Source organism: Polistes dominula, unplaced genomic scaffold (genome assembly GCF_049000335.1).
Source record: "Polistes dominula isolate Pdom_NZ unplaced genomic scaffold, Pdom_raw_medaka contig_17, whole genome shotgun sequence".
In the NCBI taxonomy this organism is placed as follows: domain Eukaryota; kingdom Metazoa; phylum Arthropoda; class Insecta; order Hymenoptera; family Vespidae; genus Polistes; species Polistes dominula.
The window spans coordinates 1086555-1109898 of record NW_028301049.1 but is presented as its reverse complement, the minus strand read 5'-3'; the positions used below and the strand labels follow the sequence as shown (position 1 = coordinate 1109898).

General features: G+C 27.6%; 1 protein-coding gene and 1 long non-coding RNA gene across 8 annotated transcripts in view; one reads left to right on the top strand and one right to left on the bottom strand.

Annotated features, from left to right (window-relative positions):
• Positions 1 to 23344, top strand: part of S6KL (ribosomal protein S6 kinase like) — a 49493-nt gene that overhangs the window by 13205 nt on the left and 12944 nt on the right. For 5 of the 7 annotated variants that reach the window (XR_016177654.1, XM_089175603.1, XM_089175602.1 and 2 more), the window contains one exon: positions 7103 to 7186. The exons of the other annotated variants lie outside the window; for them this stretch is intronic. Coding sequence is in view for 4 of the 5 variants with exons in the window: in XM_089175603.1 (XP_089031729.1) it covers positions 7103 to 7186 (84 nt within the window). In the remaining variant the exon portion in view is untranslated. The remainder of the gene's footprint in view (positions 1 to 7102; positions 7187 to 23344) is intronic. 7 annotated transcript variants of the gene reach the window in all.
• On the bottom strand, positions 4437 to 5216 carry LOC149031544 (uncharacterized). The gene is made up of 2 exons (XR_016177656.1): positions 4744 to 5216; positions 4437 to 4591 (listed from the first exon to the last, which is right to left on the bottom strand). It is a non-coding gene; the product is annotated as an uncharacterized LOC149031544 (long non-coding RNA).

Genomic DNA, 23344 nt, shown 5'->3' with positions numbered 1-23344 from the left:
AAGAAAGAAAGAAAGAAAGAAAGAAGCAGAAGAAGGAGAATAAGGAAAAAAAAAAAAATGTTTAGAAAGATTCAGGGGAAGAGTTAGATTTTTTTTTTTTTTTTTTGAAGATTTTTCGTATCTTTTTTAGGAATTTTTTTTCTTATCTTCTTCTTAGTTTTCATCGTCAAAAATTATTATTCTTTATTATTTATTTAAATTCTTCAGGTATTTATCTTTTTAAATCTTCTTCAACCCTTTTCTATATTTGTTGAAGATTTTTATGTCTTCTTTATGAATTTTTTCTTTTTTTTTATTATCTTCTTCTTAGTTTTTATCGTCAAAAATTATTATTCTTTATTATTTATTTAAATTAGTTAGGTTTTTATCTCATGAAATTTTATTTAATTCTTTCTATGATTTTATATTATATTTTATTGAAGATTTTTCGTATCTTTTTTACGATTTTTCTTTTCTTTTTTTTATTATCTTCCTATTTAGTCTTCATCGTCAAAAATTATTATTCTTTATTATTTATTTAAATTTATCAAGTATTTATCTCGTTAACTGTTCTTTAATTCTTTGTATTATATTTTACTGTTTTCGCACGATTCAAATAAATTTGAACAATTAACGAAAGCATATAATATTAATTATAATAATATTTTTCTTCTTATTTAATCTATTTAAAGAATATAATTTATTTCATAAATCTAATTTATATATAATACATTTAATAAATTAATTGTGTGTTACGATCTATCAAAGAAAGGGTCTTCTATATCATTTTATAGTTTAATTTGTTTTACATCGTATTACGTATAAAATTTGTTTTAATAAAATAGTTTCTTCAGATATTATTTGTGTGTGTACTATTTTTTATACTATGTTTTTTTTTTTTCATTTTCTTTTTTAATCAATGAGAATGATATTTTTTGTTCACGATCGATGCAATACACTTTTGTTCGTTTATTATTACTATTATTATTATTATTTTGTTCTTACATAAAATAGAAAAAAAGGAACACAAGAAAACATATATATATATATATATATATATATATATATATATATATATATACATATATTTTTACGGAAGTATCTTGTTAGATAAAATTTTCCAATGAATTAATATTGAGAATAAACTATCTGTAAAATATTATATATATATGTATATATATATATATATGTTATTTTTATTTATTTATTCGCGTATTATGGGTTCGTGTTTTTTCTTTAGAAAAATTTCCAAAAAGTATGTAAATTTGACGTTGTTATATTTGTATGACGAATATGACGAATATGTTGAGGATGATGAGTATAACGAGGATGATAACGTGACGATGATGAAGATGATCAATGTGACGATGAAGATGTACAATGTGACGATGTGACGATGAAGATATGATTCATCATCGTCAGATAGGAACAGATAAAATCACGTAGGCGCACGTCGTTCTCTCTCTCTCACTCTCAACACTTGCACGCACGTGTCATAATTTACGCATACGCCCTCGATTCGCGAGTTACACGAGCGTGTTTGCGCACGCGTGTCACGTCATTATGTAAACATTGAATGAACGCGTGCGACGAAGGAAGAATCTTTCTTCTTTCACGCAAATCGTTTTCATGTGCAAAAAAAAAGAAAAAAAAGAAAACAACAAAACAAGGGGGGTGGTGTTGTATATGGACTGTGGTTTACGTATTCTCGACCAATGGTGTTTTTTTCTCCTTTTATCCCATTTTTTTTTGTTTTGTTTAAATCTAAAATTTAGAATTCTTTTTATTACAACTATAATTTATTCTTCAATTAGATTTTAACAATATTTCATTTTTATTTAATTTAATTTAATTTCATAAATGTTTTCATAAATTATTTAAGGTATGTTTGATTTTAATTTTCAACCTAACGAGATACTTCGTGTGTACCATTTTTTATTTTATTTTATTTTATTTTTTTTTTTAATGAAATTAATTTAAATATACTAAATTGTAAATTGTAATTTTATATATAATTAATTTTTTAATTTAATAATTAGATTCAAATTTAATATATATATATATATACAGGAATTTTGATCAATTAAATAGTGAACAATATACATTTTGTTTTTACATAGAAATAAAAAGAATTTTATGCGTTTTCAGCGTATGTTTTTTTTTTCTTTTTTTTTTTTTTACAAATTAGAGGATTCTTACAAATGACCATATTTTTTACGAACTACCGGATACGGTCAATTACGTTGGTACGTCAATTGTTAGGTTAAAGTATTTAAAGTGTCTCACCTTTTTTTTTTTTTTTTTGATATATAATGATGCATGAAATTAAACTATGCACGATCCTCACATCTTATAACAAAAACAAAAAAAACATAATTTTTTATTAACAAATCTAATTTTCATTAACTCGACTATTCACTTGTCATTTTAATTAATATTAAATGTTAAATATGATACATGTCATGTTGTGTCATCGTTGTATCACTGGTTGGTACACAAAATCTAATTAAACATAGTTAACCGTGTACAATCATTGATATAAAAAAAAGCAAAATAAGAATTAACAAAATTATGTAACAAATTTAAATTAAATCTGTAAAAAGATTTGATGATTAGTAATAAAATTAAATAATTAATTTAATAAAACAGATTAGTAATAAAATTAGTACCATTAAATTTGTAAAACAATTTGATGATCAGTAATAAAATTAGTACCATAAAATTTGTAAAAATAATTTGATGATTAGTAATAAAATAAGTACCATTAAATTTGTAAAAATAATTTGATGATTAGTAATAAAATTAGTACTATTAAATTTGTAAAAAAATGTGATGATTAGTAATAAAATTAAATAATTAATTTAATAAAATAGTAAACGTTTATTATTTATTTCTTTCTTGCAATAAAATTGATTAAATAAAATAATAAAATGAATTAGTAATAAAATTAGTACCATTAAATCTGTTAAAAAATTGATGGTACTAAAATAGGTGTCAAGATTATCCATAGTACAATCATGTTAGTTAAAACTGTAATAATTCAAGAAAAAAAGAATCACACTGAAATTGTATATTAACTCCCTTTTAAATTCTGACGCAACCCTTTTTCTTGTTTTTTTTTGTTTTTTTTGTTTTTTATTTTCTGTTTCTATTGAACTATAAAATTGACTGACTATTACCAAGAAACTATTCGCGAGCTAAGAATAGACTTTAAAGTTTAGCCCTAAGGGGAGAAAAATTCTTCATCTTTTACTTCTATTTTTCTTTCTTTTTTTTTTTTTTATTTATTTATTTATTTTTTTTTCTTTCTATCTTCTTCTTCGTCTTCTTAGCAAATCCCTTTTTCCTTCCTGGTTATTCTCGAAGCTTCTACGCTATTTCGAGTAAAACGTTTTACAACCGGTGATTGCCAACCGTTACGTACCGTTAGAAGACGACGCCATAATCGATATTGACTACTCGCTATATATCTTCCTCTCTCTCTTTCTCTTTTTCTCTCTCTCTCTCTCTCTCTCTCTTTTTCTCTTTCTCTTTCTCTCATTCTTTCTCATATCTTTTTGCTCATAATCGATCTACTGTATCCCCCCATTGGAAGAAACATTTCTATGGTATGGAAAGAAAAGTAACAAACGATGAAATAAACGAGATGAAAAAACTAAGTGCATATAGGATAAGATAAGATAATTTATAATGATCTTCAAAGAATGAAGATTGGTTAAATATTATACAGGTAAAGAGCCCTTCTGTAACAAGCTTTTACTATAACACCAAAATTGTAAGGAACTTTCTTATAATATGGTTTTTGTTATAAGATGATTTATAAATTGGTAGGAATGTTTTGTATAAGATTGTACTTTTACAGTACTGAATAATATTATTTTTGTGTTTTATATATGTAAACAAGTTCATTACCTGAAAGAAATAATGAAAATTCAGGGTTTTATGTAATACAGTTTATAGTTGTGAACATTTTTATAGGACACTTTACTTTTACAGTACTGTATAACATATTTAGAAAATGAAATTACCCAAAGGAAATAATCAATTCAGTGTCTCATATAATATGATTTATACTTATATATATATATATATAGAACTCTTAATATTACACTGTACTTTTACAGCACTGTATAAAATAAATGTTTCTTTAACATATTTAAGAAATGAAATTACCCAAAAGAAATAATGAATTCAGGGTCTCATGTATAACATGATTTATATATTGCGGAATCCTTTATATGACACTGTACTTTTACTGCACTGTATAACATAAATTTTTCTGTAACATATTAAATATTTAAAAAAATTATATTACTTCAAAGATCTAATATAACACAGTTTATATATTGCAGAACTCTTTATACAACATTGTACTTTTACAGTACTGTATAACATAAATATTACTTTAACATATTTAGAAAATGAAATTACCCAAAGGAAATAATAAATTCAGTGTCTCATATAACATGATTTATACTTGTAGAATCCATTATATGACACTGTACTTCTACATTTACTGTATAAAATTCAGGGTCTCGTATAACATGATTTATACTTGTAGAATCCTTTGTATGACACTGTACTTTTACAGTACTGTATAACATAAATTTTTCTGTAACATATTAAATATTTAAAAAAATTATATTACTTCAAAGGTCTAATATAACACAGTTTATATATTGCAGAACTCTTTATACAACATTGTACTTTTACAGTACTGTATAACATAAATATTACTTTAACATATTTAGAAAATAAAATTACCCAAAGGAAATAATAAATTCAGTGTCTCATATAACATGATTTATACTTGTAGAATTCATTATATTACACTGTACTTTTACAGCACTGTATAACACAAATGTTTCTTTAACATTCATATTTACAAAATGAAATTACCCAAAAGAAATACGAATTGAAAAATGAAGATAATAATTTCAGGGTCTCATATAGTCAAGGTTTCACACAACACTGCACTTTTCAGGAACCTTTTTACCATGTTATAGGATTCATACCTGTATTATAAAAATAGAATACAATATATATACACATAGTTGCATACAAACACACACACACACATATTATCTGAATGTATTTAGAGTTACATAAAGTAACTGATTCGAGTTAGTTTGCGTTTAATTAGCGTAAAATCGATCGGCCGTGGTACTTTTCGTTTCCTCGTCTACAAACATACGTCCATCTCCGATCTCTCCCCCCTGTTCCCCCTTATCCTACATATTTCTCTTGTCCCCCCTATCCTCTCTGTCTCTCTTTCTCTCTCTCTCTCTCTCTCTCTCTTTGGTAAAGTACGATCTTTCTTGGTATTCCATGATCGGCATCAAGGTCGTTAGAGCTCAACGAGCTTCTCTCCGTCAACGAAATAAAAAGTTTAACGCGCGTGAAAAGGAAACGCATTGTCCTCGTCTTCGTTGTCTACGTCTTCGTTGTCGTTGTAGTCTAACCATAAGTCGTGTTAAATCACACGTCACAACGAGATGTTATTCTCGGTAACAATAATTAGCTTTAGTTAAGGGAACGAGAACGTAGATATAAGTATCTATATATATATATATATACATCTTTCATGTGTGTGTGTGTGTGTTTCTTTTTCTTTTTTAGTTATCTCAATATGTTTTTCTAAGTAATTGAATACAATCATTATCAAATCAAATGTTTTACATTATTCGTGATTTTTATCTCAAGGATTTATGTTATAGTTATAATAGTATGAGAATATAACCTCGTAAATTAATATTATAATCGATACTTGATGTAACTTTTTCTTTTTCCTTTGGTTCTCACCTTTTTGTTTCTACCTGTTTTTTTCTTTTTTTCTCTCGAGTTTGAAATAATAATTACGTTGGGTGGTGGTGGTTACTCGTGTGTATTGGAAATTTACAAATATTTATTATTTATTTTTAAATGTAGGATGGTGGTATTAATAAGGGAATAAAATTATATGATATTTTCTTTTATTAATAAAAATAAATCAATTGTGTGCAATTCGATGCATAAATATGAACAATATAACTATTAAGGTCTCCAATGAAGATCCCCTTTATAGCAAAATACTTAATATATTTTTACATATTTTTATATTTACATAGTTATTCCATTATTATTATTAAAAATAAATTAACTTACATAATTAGTGCAACATTGAAAAAAATAATTAAATTTCACTACCCAACATCGATCTTTTTATTTTTTATTTTTTTTAAATTCCATCTTTAACAAAATGGAATAACACATATTAATTTTTATCAATAATTAACCGATTATAATTATTAAAAATAATATTAATAAATGAAATGATTTCTATTAATTGATATTCGTATCTAACAATTACATTGATTAATTATTGATCATAGATTATTGAATACTATCATTAAATTCGTCTCTCTTTGTGTCAAACGATAAATACTCGTTTCATCTCAGGTTTGTCATTTTCACATTCTTTGTTAGTAAAAGTATTATTAAACATTCGATGGCATTAACCTTTATCGTTTTTTTTTCTTCCTCTAAGCTAATCTCATACAGATGAATCATTATTCGATATTCATGTTTAATCGCGTTTAATCGGCAGATCGTTGTCCTTCGAAACACGTTACGGCACGTGTGTGTATAATAATGTGTCTGCGTGTGTCTATCTAATTTATGAGGGATTATTATACGCTAAACGAGAACTTTGATTTTTTTCCAAATAGCCGTGGCCTCCTTGTGTGTGGGTTCGAAGGTTTCCTTCTTCTTCTTCTTCTTCATTTTTCTCTCAGATTTTTTTTTTTTATTTACACGCATCTCTAACGTTCTCAATCGAGATAACTTCGATAAGTTGATTATATATGCACCTTTGTTTTTTTTTTTTTAAATACCAATAGTCATACAATAAATACAAAAAGTATAATAAATTTATAATATTGTTTATCAATTAGAAATAATAATTTATAAACAAATGGATAGATTAAGATTAGGTGTATGGTCAAAAATCGTAGGAGGAATCTTTGAAGGAACATTGAAAAAGTCGCGCAAGGTGGATCTCTGGCATGGGGTTTAGGCACATCTAGTCGACCTTGAATGTTCAACTTCTAATTTTAACCCAAACTGGATCCGGTTTTTCTGTCAGGATGCGTCCGGTGTCGTCGGGAGTTTGCCAGCAACCAAGCAAGCTAACCAACCAACCAACCAACCAACCAACCAACCAAGCAAAGTAAGAAACCAACCAACCGGCTTTGATCGCGAGTCGTCGCACTTGACTTTTTTGTTTTTATTTATATTTTTGTCATTCTCGATAATCGATTAAATAATTAATAGCAACCGGATTTTATTTTTATTATTATTATTCATCATCATCATCATCTTTTTCTTCTTCTTCTTCTTTGTCATTTCTCTTTCACCTTTTCTCACCTATTACCTGGAATTTTCTATATTATTAAAGATAAAACAACAACCTATCCTATTGAATTTGAATAGTTTTACGATCATCATGCGATCAAGAATCTTCAATTATTATTATTATTATTATTATTATTTGCATCTATGAATTATTATTTTCACGTCCAATGAAATTTTAATATTTCAATTTAACCTATACATATTATTATTATTTTTCTTCATCTTCATCTTCATATTCATCTTCATCTTCTTTAACGACAACACGGGCAGGGACGTTAACGAACTCCGTGGTGAACTTTGTTGACCCGAAACAACTGCAACGTTTGCTGTTATACCCACAACGTCGTGGAACCTCCTAGAAAGTAAGTAACGTTAAAGCAAAAGGCTTCACCTTTTGCTTTGCTAACTCGTTGCTTCTGCAAGTGAATATTGTTGAACGAAATATGTGTGTTCAAGTGAATTTGATGGGAGTCAAAGATTTGTTTGGTATAATTCATATTTTATCATTTTTCTTTTTTTGTCATTGTTATTCTACGTTTAATGACACTTTTAGAGGAGGGGATGAGGAGGGGGGGCGGGGAAATGAAAGAGAAGGTTCTTTGATAGGAGTGTAATATTATTAGTGCACGGAGTCAATTGTAAAAATATTTTCTAACAAAAATTAGGTTGACAGATATGAGACAAAAGAGATTTGTGTCTTCGTAAAAGGGTAGGGAAGAGAGGGAAGGAGGAAGGAGGAAGGGGAAGGAGGAAGGGGAAGGGGGTTTAAAGAAGCTTGAAATAGAGTCGTCTTATATTTTTGCAAAAAGTTACTTTTGCAAATAGTCATCTGTTACTCTAGCAATGTACATCGTGCCTAAGACATTAGACGGCATTACGACTTGGATCGTGTAACGTTATGATTATCTCGCAAGGAGCCCAAGGTCTCGTCGTCGGTCGCTTCTTCTCATCCTTTCCAGACCTCGCAATTGTTCTTTCTTTCTTTCTTTCTTTCTTTCTTTCGTTCCTTACGTTCCTTTCGTTCGTTATTTTGTTCACTCGTTTGTTCGTTCGTTTGTTCGTTCGTTTGTTCGTTCGTTCGTTTTACGCGCATGCGCGTCAAATAAATTCTACCATTTTCTGATTTTACGTCTTTGATGTAAAAGAAGAAGAAGAAGAAGAAAATAAAACCCGGTTCTTTCATTTTTTATATTTTTAATTTTGTTTGTTTGTTTTTTTTTTTTCAATATTTTATTTAGTTTTATTTTGTTGTTTTCATTTGTCAAGGAATCCTAAGGGAAATAAAATTTTTATGACTGAAATTTAGGGAGAATCTGTTAAGGAGTGTGAGTATTTTATGTTCCATCTTTTTTCATCCATTTTGTTGTTCTTCCATCTTGTTTTTCTTCGCCATTTGTGTACTAACCTATTTCTTTACCTTTTGATTCTTTCTTATCCATTTTCACTGTCAAATAATATTTATGTATTTATATTAAAAACTAAATAGTGAAAGATAAAAGGAATCCCGTGTATGTACTTTTACCATTTTCATCTTGTTGGGTCAGAGAAAGAGAAAGATAAAGATAAAGATAAAGAAAGAGAGGAATACGCATTCAATTACCATTCTAATGAGATTTCTATGAGCGTAAGTAGTTTTCTTACCGATACAGTCGAAAACCTTGAAATCGGAGTCGAACAACTAGTTTTTCGAGGACGCTTAGGGCTGCTGCCCGTTCTTGGCATGGAATCTTATAGCAATACGATGTTTCATTCTGATACAGAAAGAGATGAAAAAATAGGGTGAAAGAAAGGGTAAGAAGAAACAGAAACAGAAACAGAAGAAGCAAAAGCAGCAGCAGCAGCATAAGTAACAGAAACAGAAGAAACAGAAACAGAAGAAGAAGCAGCAGCAGCAGCAGCAGCAGCAGCAGAAGAAGAAGAAGAAGAAGAAGAAGAAGAAGAAGAAGAAGAAGAAGAAGAAGTAAAGTAAGTAAGTAAGAAGATGTTGAGAGATTCAGGGGGTTGGAGAGAGAAAAGACGAGTTGAACGAGTCGTGTATACGTCGTACTGGCTAAGGCTAAGTTAGGATGAGGAGGATAGCAGCGATTATCTTAACGATCCCCTGCGGCAAAACCTGAACGGCAACCCGTTCGTACCCCCTTGCTCCCCGGGGAACCCCCTTTCTCTTTCTCTCTCTTTCTTTCTTTCCGTGCTTGTAAGTTAGCTTAGCTAGCTTGCTTGCTTGCTTGCTTGCTTGCTTGCTAGCTAGCTAACGTCGTTCAGAGACTGTTGGTTGAAGCAGCCGTTTCTGCTGCCGGCTGGCTGGCTGGCTGGCTGGCTGGAGGTTGGCTGGCTGACTGGCTGGCCGTTTGTGTTGCTGCTTGCTGCCTAGGGTAAAAGAAATTAAAAAAAAAAAGATCGAGGGGTCCATCGAGCCAACTTAAAATAGCCTACTACTTCTGTTGTAAAGTCTCCAAGAAGAACTTACAATCAGCATTCCACCGTTTCTTATACACCCTTTCTTATACTCTTCACCCTACTCTATCCCCCATTCCCATTATTTTTTGTTACTTTACTTATTTTACTTTATTTTTGTTATTATATTTGAGGATTCATGCTTGGCGTTTGTTTCTTTGCACAGTTTTAGCGAATTAACGGTGATTTACAATCCATTTGTTTTTAAACCCTAATCAGATTTATATATGTATTCGTCAAGGATGAGGTTTTAATAATTAGATTTATTTGTCAATCTATTTGTCAATATTCAATCAAAAAACAAATATTTTATTTTATATATTTATTTTAATTTCTTTTTACATCCTTGACTGTGTATGATCTAACCTATAAAATAATTGGTTTGAATTTTAAGGTTAAAAAGCGACATTACTTTCCAGTCCATCTAATATAATTAATCTACAATAACGATCATTGATCTAACTCAAAATCTCATAACACAAAAAAGATTATTGATAGTCCTCCAAAACATCTGATCATCTGTCGATGTTAAAAATGAATAAAAAAAAAAATGAAAAAAAAGGGATTATGAATAAAGTGAAACGTAGAAAATGAAGGGTGGGGAAAAGAGGGGAAAGAAGAAGGGTAAGAGGGGTAGGGAGGGGAAAGTCGTGGATCATAAGAAGGAGGTAGAGAAACAGCGGTCGTCGGCTGTGGCCTGTACGTTGATGTTACACAGGTATTACAGGTATTATCTGTATTACATGTATTACGAGTATTATACGGACGTACGTGACCGACCTCGAGAGAACCAGCCTGTTCTCTCGTCCACTCGTCTCTCAACCTATTCCCTCCCCCTTTCTCCTCTTCTTATTCCCCCCACCCTTTTCTTCCTCTCTTCTTCCCCTTTTCTTCCCCTTCTAAACCCACCACACGCTCATCGATAAACTCTCTTTTTCTTTCCTTTTTTTTTTCCATATTTGTCGTACTTTTGTACGTGCGTGTACTCGTATGTGTGTGTGTGTGTGTGTGTTTTTTTTTTAAATATTTTTCTATTAAATTTTATTCGATGATTATTATTATATTTTTTTAATTTTGTTTGTTTTTTCTCCTATTTTATGAAAGATGCGTGCATGTGTTTTTTGTTTGTTTGTTTGTTTGTTTGCTTTTTTATTTTTTTTTTTGAATATGTTTATAAGAAAAAGAAAAAAAAAAGAAAGAAAGAAATAGAGAAATTTTGGAAAAGTTTTATTATTTAATTAATTAATAATAAAACTAAATAATTAACAATTATTAAATAACTAAAAAATAATAAAATTAATAATAATTAATTAATTATATTAATAATATAATTAAGATAAGTTATTATTATTAATTATTTATTTATTGTCATTATTATATACATATTATTTATTATTTATTAATTTTGGGAAAATTTATAATTGTACTTCTTTGATGTTTCTCTTTTTAAAATACTTTATGATAGATAAGATTTGTGATCGTTGTTGAGGAACCAAAAAAAGGAATAGAAAAGGAGACATTTTTGGAAAAATTATTGTTTAAGGGTAAAAGGGATAATTAAGAAAGGGACATATAAGTTTAAAGTTATGGTACTTGTATCAAGAAATAACCCTTTGTGTAAGCGTGCAAATGTACGACCTTTAGCGAACCGGTCCGACTGTCGCGAACGCGTTTCTATGTCGAAACAGGTGTAGTTGCGCGATCGTTCTGCATCGTTTAAAGCTTTCTTCACACCGATGAAAATTCCTTTACTTACACACCAACACTAACCCCAAATAACCATCTATTACATACTATTAATTTTTTAATTGTTTTTTTTTTTTTAATTTTATTTTTGTCTTCCTTCTTCATTCAAAGTCAAATCGGTTCACATGTGTTGAAAACAAATTAGAGATTTGAAATGAAATGAAATGAAAATAAATGAAACGTTGACACCTGTCCCAAATACAATTTGATTCAAAACAAATCGATTCGCACGTGTAGAAAACAAATTAGAGATTTGAAATGAAATGAAAATAAAATAAAATAAATGAAACGTTGACACCTGTCACAAATATCTGATCAAATGAGATCTAATTATATCAAATTAGAAAAATAATATAAAGAAGAAGATGAGTTTGAAGAAGGAGGATAAAGATTAGGATAAATGGTTTTTTGTGTTTTTTTTTTTTTTTTTTTTGGTAAATTCTTGTATAATGATTGAGTATGTATTTTAAAAAGTTGTCTCCATGAAGCATGGATGTGTAGAGTTGAGAATGATCTCGTTATGTAGTGCATGACCTTAACGAAACCGGTCGTAGGAATCGATTTGCATGACCAACTTGTTGTGTTGTGTTGTGTTATGTTGTTTTGTTTTGTGTTGTAGACATTACGATGAATTACGTCGCGAGCGTTCCTATTTGTCGCTTAGCGGGCGTTCCTATTTGTCGACGTAATCGTTATCGGTCAACTTTCTGTCATTTATTAATCATCGACGAAGTCTAAAGTATACAAAAATAAATAAAAATAAGAAAAAATAAGAAAAATTCAAGTGTCACGATACCACATGAGTTATTACGTTGTATTATATTTTTTAATAATAATAATTCATTCATACAGTTTAACGTGAATTAATTGAAATTGAATTATTTTGAAAATTTTATATGTGTGGTGGTTTCATGTCAACACATAATAAATATTATATGGAAGTATATATATATATATATATATATAATATGGGTGTATTTTTGTACATTAATATTTTGAATAATAAACCATAGGATCATGTAACACCTTAACATTATTTTATTTGATAGAGAGTTTTTGTGGGATACACCTAATTGCATTTGCATTATGCATTTATCTAAAAATTAAAAGTTACATTTCTCTTTTTATTTTTTTATTTTATTTTTTAAACGGGTTATATAATATAACTTTAATGTTATCAAAAAACTTAATAAAATCCAACTAATTTTATTAATAATATAAATAAATAAATAAATAAGTACTAAGTGTATACACCTCTAATTCTATTTTTAAATGATAGATACGTTTCTAAAAAATATATATAAATAATAATAATATAAATATATTGCATTGTAAAATTTTTTTTTTTTAAATTTAGATAGATTGTGTTAAAACCAAATCGTATAAAAAAAAAAATAAAAATAGAAGCTAGTGTAAAGAAAAAACCAAATTATTATTTTTATATAATAATATAATAAAATATATTATTCTAATAAATTAATATATAACAATATATCATTTTAATAAATAAATATAATATAACAATATATCATTTTAATTTCTATATAAAATTGCATATTGAACAAAATTACTCGCACAATTTCAAAATTGCAATCAAAAATCAAAATAAATGGTAAAAGAATGAGAATTGAAAGAAAGAAGGTTGAGAATAGGGGTGAGGATTGGTTTTGGGGGTTGGGGGTTGGGGTTATTCTTGAGGTGTATTAGATCTAAGATCGGTAGTACATAAGTATACTTATGTATGTATATGCATGTCACGTGCGAGACAAGGTGGAAACGTAGAAGGAGGATCAACACGATCGGTGGTTTCGATATCATCTTCCATTCATACTTTGCCATCACAGCTGAGACGACAGTTACCATACACTCGAAGAATCTTCGATTGTGTGTCCTATCGATTTTTATTATTATTATTATTAGTCTGTCTGTCTGTCCCGGTTTTGTTCATTGTATTCTTCTTTTTAACTGTCTGTTGTCTAATCTGCTGTCTATTTGGTTTCGTCTATTTTTTATTTTATTTTTTGTTTTGTTTTCAAACAAATCAGTCATTTTTCTATCTTTCCATTTAATTTTGAAATTCATACAAATCATCTACATATTAGTGGAATTATTATTATTATTATTATTATTATTATTATTATTATTAAGTTAGTTTAATTGTTCCTGTTTTATTCATTGTATTCTTTTATTTAATTTTTCTCCATTTAAATCAATCTGTTGTTTACTTTGTTTCATCTATTTTTATTTTTTATTAAATTTTGTTTAAAACAAATCAATCATTTTTCAATCTTTCCATTTAATTTTTCAATTCATACAAATCATTTTGATATCATTCGAAATAATAATTATTAATTGAAATATATTACTTTTATTTTGATTTTAGATTGAAATGACAAAATTGTAAATAATATAAAGAAAAAAAAGAAAAAAAAGGAAATAGGAAATATATAATATAAGGAAATAAATAGAAAGATAAATAAAAAAACTAAATAGAATATAAGGAAAAGAAACAAAAATGTTTATACCATGACGTATCATAGTGATCGGTATTATAATCATGATCGTTCTGATGCCAGATCACGAAACACTAGTTGACGATTGCGAACTTCTATTGGTTTTATTTGGGTACTTTGGTATTCAGGGTCATTGACGGATTATTCGATGATGTCGTCAATGAATTATCATGTAACATATATATATATAATAATAATAATAATAATAATAATAATAATAATAATAATAATAATAATAATAATAAAATAAATATAGTTTTGAGTATTTATATCAACGTTAATTGTTTAATCATATCGTAACATTTTGTCATAATAAAATGTTAATTAATAAAATAAGTGCAGGAAATGTTCGGGAATAAAATCAATTGTTCAATTTATTAAAAAAAAACAAATTTTTTTGTTAATTAGACTTTTGAAACTCATTTCTATATATATATGTATGTATATATTTGATAGGTATAATATTTACACAGAATCGATTTCTTAGTTTGTTATATTATTCTTCATAATCATGCAACTTTTAACACGTCATTACGTAATAAAAACTACAAAACGTTTATATAGATGTCTGTCTGTGTGTGTGTGTAACTTTCTGATTGACTTTGTTAAATATTTAATTTTACTTTGTAAGCATCCCTTTTTGTATATTATGCAAAAAAAAAAGATGACACGAGTTTCGAAAGTAAAATTTCCTTTTCTCTGTCCTCATATCGTTCATCTGCTGAGTTTTGTCAACTCAATTATCAAAAAAAGACACACGCGTTAGATTGAATATCCTTCAACAAATATTCTACGATATGTATATTGCTTGGTCAACATTTACCAAGAATTATGCCAATAAGATAATTAGATAGAAAGAAAAAAATATATGTATATATATATATAATAGATTTTTTTCAGTAACATTTAGATTTTTTTCTATTATATTATATAAATATTTAAATAGATATTATATTAAAAAATAAACTATTATTAAATATTAATATTAATTCTTATTAATATTAATAAGTAATAGAATATTATATAAAAATTTAATAGATTTCTATTAAATTATGTAAATACAATTATAATTTAAATATTTAAAAATAGATATTATATTTAAAATATATTAAAATAGAATATTAATAAATTAATATTAATTCTTATTGATATTAAATAAGTAATAGAATATTATATAAAAATTTAATATAGAAATATATATATATATATATATATATATATATATATATATATATATATATATATATATATAAATTTTTTATAATAATAAGAAAAAAATGGCGGTATAAATTGTAAAAAAAAAAAAAAAATATTTGATAGTAGAGTATAGTATCAGTTAGGAAAATTTTCGATACAATTCGTAGCATAATATTTATTTGACGTCTCTCGAAAGATTATGGGGTTCTCCCCCCCCATTGCTTAATCTGTTGACACCACTGAATAAGACCCTCCTAACATCGAATAGGGATGATTACATATATCAGAATGAGAAAGAGAGAAAGAGAGAGACAGAGAGAAGGGGAAAAGCAATGTGATCAAAGGTTTACGTTCGTCATGAACGAAGGGTCTAAAGTATTATCAATGGAATAGTACTAGGAACGATAATAACGAGAACACAGAATTTATTCCCACGAATATAATCATTGGTAGAAGACAAATTTTTCCATAGATAAAAGAAATTTTCCTTCGACAAATTTGAAATAGAAAATATACTTATCTCTATTTAAAAAAAAAAAAAAAAAAAAAAAAATTGAATAAATTTACTAATGATTTTTGATTATTACAATTTAAACAACAGTACTTGAAATTAAATGATGATGAAGATTATTAAAAATAAAAATAAAAATAAAAAAATAAAATAAATAAAAATATATATATATATATATAAAATGATATGTAACAAGTGTTGATCCGTCTGTCCGTGTGTTTGTCCTTCCTTAAAGGACATCAAGCACGGAATATATCGTTTCTCAAACGACAATGATGATGATGATGATGATGATGATGATGATCTAACTTTTCTTTTTCGTTCTTTACTCAAGAAATCGTATTAAAAATATTGTATTAACGATCTCGTGCGTGTACATGACACGGCACGGAACGATACGAATGGACAATACGGACTGACGGACGGATGGACGGATGGACGGATGGACGGATGAACGGATGAACACACGCACTGTACCGCACGTCAATCTTTCCGGGCATATTTCTTTATTTTTTGTTTCATTTTTGTAATCTGTTTTTTTTTTTCCATTTTTTCATTCATAATACCTATGCGATAAACGTTCGATAAATAGCTCATAATATATTTTGTTCTGTCTATTAAAAAATAAAAGATAAAACTAACGACTGAAAAATATCAGAATTTTTATCTTTTAACGTTTAACCTTGCCTAGTGTCAATTATGAAAAGTATGCTAATAAGTATGTAACACCTGTTTTTCTAACGCATCAGACTAAAAACAACTTAAGATTAGACTTTTTAGACATACATCGTGATGCTAGCATTGAAACAAAACTTTGGATAAGAATAAATGGATAAAAGTTTACGAAGAAATAATATATTTATGTTAATTATAATATAATAATGTATGTAAAGACATATATATATATATATGAATATGCATATCTGATAATGTTGAATATATAAGAGTAAGATTTACTTTTATTTTTTTTTTTACCTGAATATATAATAATTTTAATTATAGGAATTGTATTTGTTACAAAATATTTTTTATTTATTTATTAATTTTGATTAATATAATTTGTGTATTAATTTTTAGAATTTTAGTTATTTTAATTCGTTGTAAATTACCTCGATTAAGGTATAATAATTTAATATATTTTTGATGATATTATATATTTTTTTGTTATCAATTTCTATTAAAAATTTTATATTGAAAATAATTTAAATTTAAAGTTTTATAAGTAAAATAAAAACAAATATATTAAATTATAATATAAATAATAAGATGTTTAAGACTTTTTAGTTATTTTTTGTTTGTTAAGTTTATGTTTAAAATAATTTACATTTAAAGTTTGATGAATAAAATAAAACACACAAACATATTAAATTATAATATAAATAATAAAATGTTTAAGATTAGGAATTTTGTAATTTTAATAAGAAGATAATCATCAAATTGAAATTATTTAGTATTAGAAGAAAGTTCATAGTTAGAAGCCTTCGATTCAACGATCATTTTAATTCTATTTAAGTTAATAATTATTAAATAACAACTTATATACATTTTGTATTCCTATAAAAAATGATGATGGGTTATCGTTTTAATTACTTACGCGTTTTTCATTTGTATTTATCTCTCATTTTTGTCTACCAAGAATATTCCTTCTCTCTTTCTTTTCTATTTCTTTATAATCAGTATCGTTCATCGCATTATTTTTCCCTGAATTGACGTACCCTAATCACGTATCATCGATAAACGAGTAGACGATGACAATGAAGACGAAGACAACGACAACGACAATGATGGTGTGTTTCTCTCACTCTTTTCCTTTTTGTTTTGTTTTTTTTTTCATTAATTCTTTGTCTTTTTTTCCTTTTTTTTTTCATTTTTTCCGACAACGCAGGAGGAGCGTGCGCGATTACCGACATTGAAAAAAACCGACATCGTCAAGAGAAAAAAAAAAAAAAAAGAAACGTCATCCATTGTATTTCGTACTTCGCACTTTGACTACCAATGATAAAGTTATTCGCTGTTAGCCTAAGTTGTGTCTGAAACGTATTACTACGTCGTTCATTAATGACAATTATCCTTGACAATTCGTACGCATAATCGGAATACTTCTTTTTTTTTTTTTTTTTTTAAATGTCATTTTTATGAATAATTTTAATTGTACTATTTTGAATTTGTTGATTTCTTATTCATTACTAATACGAATTTATAATTAAAACATATTACATGTTTCATTACATGGTTTCTAACATTTTATGATAAGTTACGATGGTTGAATTGAAGTCTGACAAATTTTCCGACGTAAATTGGAAGCCATCGAAAATATTTAGAATAAAACTGAGCAAACTTCCGCTACCTGAGGTTCCAGGTGTCAAAAGTTTCATACCATTTGAAAATTTGTCCTCAACTGGTTCCTCCCATGTTGCTCTGTACGATGTTTAAACAAACAAACAAACAAACAAACAATAATTGTCATTGATTTCTATAAAGTTACTTACTTAATAAACTTATGATAATATAATAATCAACTCATAATAATGAATTAACTCATGAATAACTCATGAAACAACAAATAACTCATGATAATGAATTAACACTAGATTTACAGGCATTGTCTGTATACCTTTTTCTTTTTTTCTTTTTTTTACTCAAATCCATCGTTTTGACGGATGCAATTTTGTTTGAAATTATTTCATTAAAAAGCCATAGGATTTTCATTGACTATTGTCTTCAATACATTTTTTACATGTAAACTCTGTCTTATAATCTTTCACTTTGATCTACTTGTTTTATAAAATAATAAGAGATGCTTCAGCTCCAAAAATAATTTCTTTTACGGACAAAGCTCACCAGTTAACTGTGAGTATTTGTGATATGAGAAGGTTTGATCTAACTGTATACAACAAGTCAAAACTTGTTTGCTCATGTATTTACTCGGAAAATAATCGTCATTTGTTTAGTGTTGTTTTTTCTTATTCATTGTTATTTCATTTTGATTATTTTCAAATGTTGTATATCTGTATAACTAAGGAGGGTAGAGGTAAGAAGAATCATCTGTATATATGAAAAATGTCCGTCAAAATGCATTAAATTACGGTGGCGCCACATTAGCATCAGGGTAAATTTTAAAGGAAGCGTCAAATATTATGTGAGTAGGATTGAGAAATAAACAAGGAACACAAATTTTACCCATAATTGTTTTGTTATTTACATACTTTTTCATAAAATTAAATGATAAAAAATTAATAAACGTACCATTCACAGTTGACGAAATAAAATCACTTTAGCTACACGTTTTTTCATAATAATTCTTTAAGGTTATATTTACTACATTTTTACATAACTCGGCATACTTCAATTCGTTTACAATTGCTACATTCATACCATACCCTTTTTTTACACCAACGCCATTCTGGAAGATTTTTGAACTGTTATTGATAGCATATGCTGGACACTTTTTCAAATTTTCTCCCATATGAGATGATACTCCTTACCCCCTACCCCCTCCATATGTATAAATTAACCCATCAAATGGACGGATTTTCGTAAAAACAGGTATACCACATCTGGAAATAATAAAATATCGTAAAGATGTTCCACAGAGCAAATAACTAGAAATATAATATTCGCTGTATTATATAATTAAAAACCAATATGTAATATTTAAAGAATAATGATGATGTTTACATGTTCAGAATTTTGAAGCATTCAATCGAAAATCCATCCGTCATTTTGACGGATTTTCCGTAAATCTAGTGTTAAAACAAAAACAATGTTTTCGTACGTCATAAAATTGTTCACACCTTCTACTTGAACTTCTTCTTTCCTAATTCTTTCTTCTGAGTTCGGCGGAAGTACCGTCTGTCCAATGAGACGGATGCCCGAAAGAAAGTTCTCGAAGTCAATTTCCGTAATGGTCCGTTGTAGCATTGAATTCAATTGAATAAGCGGTCTTGACGAAGCGTGACGATGTGTGTCGGTGACGAGAAAAAGAAAAAGAAAAAGAAAAAGAAAAAGAAAAAGAAGAAGATGAAAAAAAAAAGAAAATAGAAGCAGAAGAAGAAGAAGAAGAAGAAGAAAGAAAGAAAGAAAGAAAGAAAGAAGAAGGTAATAGTAGTAGTAGTAGTGGTGTGATGGGACGAATCAGGAGAGGAGAGACTTACCAGCTTAAGCAAAAGGGACTTTTGACGAAAGGGACTTTACGGTGGGGGTTAGGGGTTAGGGGGGAGAGAGAGGAGGGTTGTGTCAAACGGGTGCGAAAGGCAGCCGCACCGATCATTATCCATCATTCGGACGATTATTGTGATATTCCCGCGGCATTCGTCTCCTTTAACGCCATTATTCTTCAACTCGTCGCTTTGACTGAACGGAAAGGAAAGAAAAAAAAAACAGACTAGGGAGAAAGAGAAATGAGAAGAAGAGTAGTAGTAGATGGGTCCCCACAGATTGGTGGAACGTTGGACGAGGGACAACCGATAAGATTTGTTTTAACACTAGATATTTACGGATTGAATCCAATTTGACTAATTTCAAGGCCTTTTTTTGTGGTTACATATAATATATATTATCTTTATAAAATATAGGTTGGTTTTTAGTATAATATAATTATACTAAAATAATATAATATATATTATAATATAATTAATATATTACTTAATCCATGAAAATTAAAATATAAAAATTATATATTACCTAACCTTATAGACCTAACCTATAAAAATAAAAATATAACAATTAAATATTATCTCTTTAAAAATATATGTTGGTTTTTAATTACATATAATAAAATATATATTTAAATATTAATTTCTACCCTCTACTAACACAATTATTCATTCAAACAATGATTTGTAAGTTATTAAAAAATAATGAATAAAAAGATATTCCTAAATCTAATATTAAAACAATTTTTTTAAATGAGTTTTTTTTATCATTACTATTATTATTATTATTATTATTATTATTATTATTATTATAATTATTATTATAGTCTGAATGAAGATTCTAGTTGTTAGATAATCGATTATTCACCGACGTTAATGATTTTTCTTACGTTTTTTCTTTAAATAATAATGATAATAATAATAATAATAATAAGATAATTTATGGAGCATGAGATTAGAATTAATCGTAGTAGTTATACGTAATTGTAGAACATTTTAATCGTTGCTATATAACTAATTTTAATACTTGTTTGTTGTCGCGTTTTTTAACGTGATTCACATTTCTTTAGAATTTGATGACTCGTCAGGAAAAAGGAAGGACAATAATCGTCAATTCTAAACGAGATTTACTTACGTATACATATACGCTTTTTTTCTTCCGTTTTTTCTTTTTTTGTTAATTATTATGCGCATAATATACGAAGAGATATTGTTAATGATAAGTAAAACACGCAAATCGTTTAATTATGAATCATTTGTTTTATCTTATTTGTATTGATTAAAAAGATTAATAGATTTAAGAATTAAAAAAAAAAACAAACGCAATTGTTATATAATATGTTAATAATATAAGAATTGAATTTTGGTTCGTTAAGAAAAAATAATTGAAATATATTAATAGTATAATTAAAGTATATATTTATTATAATAGAATAAAATAGTTTAATATAAAAGATAATTATTTAATATTTTATTTAATAAAAAATAATATTTTATTTTTCTTATTTATAATAGAATAAATTATTTTATTTATAGATTTTAAAATCTATAAATTTTGTATTTAATAGTTATACTATTAATATAATTAATAGATGAGTAAATTCTTATATTATTAATTATATGTATATATAATTAATTTATAATTAATCATCGTAATTCAATTAGATACTTCTTCAAAATTTATTTTCTTTTATTATCCTTATCATTTTAATAACCAATTGTTATTTGTAACTTTCTTAACATGATACACACACAAAATCGTATCGAATTTGGATAAAAAAAAAGGTACATCATAATCATCATCTTAATCATCATCATAATCATCATCATTATCATCATAATCATCATCCAGATCGTCGAGTATTATTATTATTATTATTATTTTCTTAACTAAATAAGCGCGCGAGCCAATGGAATGAAAGTGGGATAGAAATAAATACGGGACGAGCGTGCCACGTTCGTTGCTGGAATCGCGAAGAAGCACAAACTGGGAGTGCCGCTGGAAGTTAGTTGCCGGTTTGTAGTTTTATTTCTTTTTTTTCCTCAGTGAAGTAGAAGGAATAGGAAGAAAAATAAGAGGACGGGGCTGGCTAGCTAGCTAGCTAGCTGACTGGCTTGCTAGCTGAGCTGACTAGCCTGTCGGCAGGATTAACGGGTGCTAGCACGAACGACCGAAGAACCTGGCGCCAGTCTCTAAATTAGCTACTTCGACGTGTCTCGAGAACACGTCGACCATCTTCTTTTCAATCCCTTTCCCCCACCCCCACCCCCCACCCCCACCAACCCGACACCCCCCACCTGACCGTTCGTCTTTGATTTTTATCATCCTTCCTACTTGTCTCTTCCTTCTTTTATATACCTCATCATTTACCATCCTAATGCTTGCTTCAACAACGTATCACTTGGGTTCGATTCTCATTTAGAAGCAATGAATCCTACACCAATGACTTAACGCTCAGTTTCCCTCCCATCTTCTTCGTAGTTAGTATATCTGAGGATATAAAAAAAAAAAAAAAGCAATTAGCTGAAACGATCAAGATCATTTGATTTTGTAATGTTTTACTTTTTTTATTGGTTATTTCTTTTTTTTTTTTTTTAGATAATTAATAGAATTATAGACTATACTAGTAATTTTCCTACAACGCAATTAGATAGGTGGTACACTTAATGAGACTAAGAATTAATTTTTTGTTTGTTAAATATGTTAAGTAAAAATCCGTGTTATCTGATAGTGTATAGATGTACAAGTGTTTCACAAAGGGTTTGTAGGAATTTTTCTTAGGATGTTAGAGCAAAACCATGTTACAGTTGAATTCCTAATAATTTATGAATCGTTTTGTAAGATGAGAATATTTGTACATTTTATAAAAAAGAAAAACTATAAAAACCTTATCCCCAATAACTGAAAGATTAAAATTCTAGTATTGGATAATGTCCAAGTCATATAAATTGGAATAAAAATTTATCATTAAAAAGTAGATTAGATGTAAATGTATAAATGTTTCATAAAGGATTTGTCAAAATTATTCTTATGGTGTTAGAGCAAAACCATGTCATGTTAAAACCCTTTCCAACAATTTATCAATCATGTTTGTAGGATGAGAATATTTGTACATTTTATAAAAAAAGAAAATACTTTATATTTCCCAATATTTGGATGAATACAATTCTATTATTGGTTAATGTCAAAGTCACGTAAATTGGAATAAGAATTTGTCATTAAAAAGTAGGTTAGAAACGCGTCAGATCTTTCATGGGTCAAGGACGTGATTCGCACAAAGTAGTAGTACCTACATTTACTTTCAAGGTCCAGGCCAATGGTACTTTTATAATAAAAACAAGTAATGGAGAAATAAAAAGACAAATAAAATGATAAAGAAGAAGAAGAAGAAGAAGAA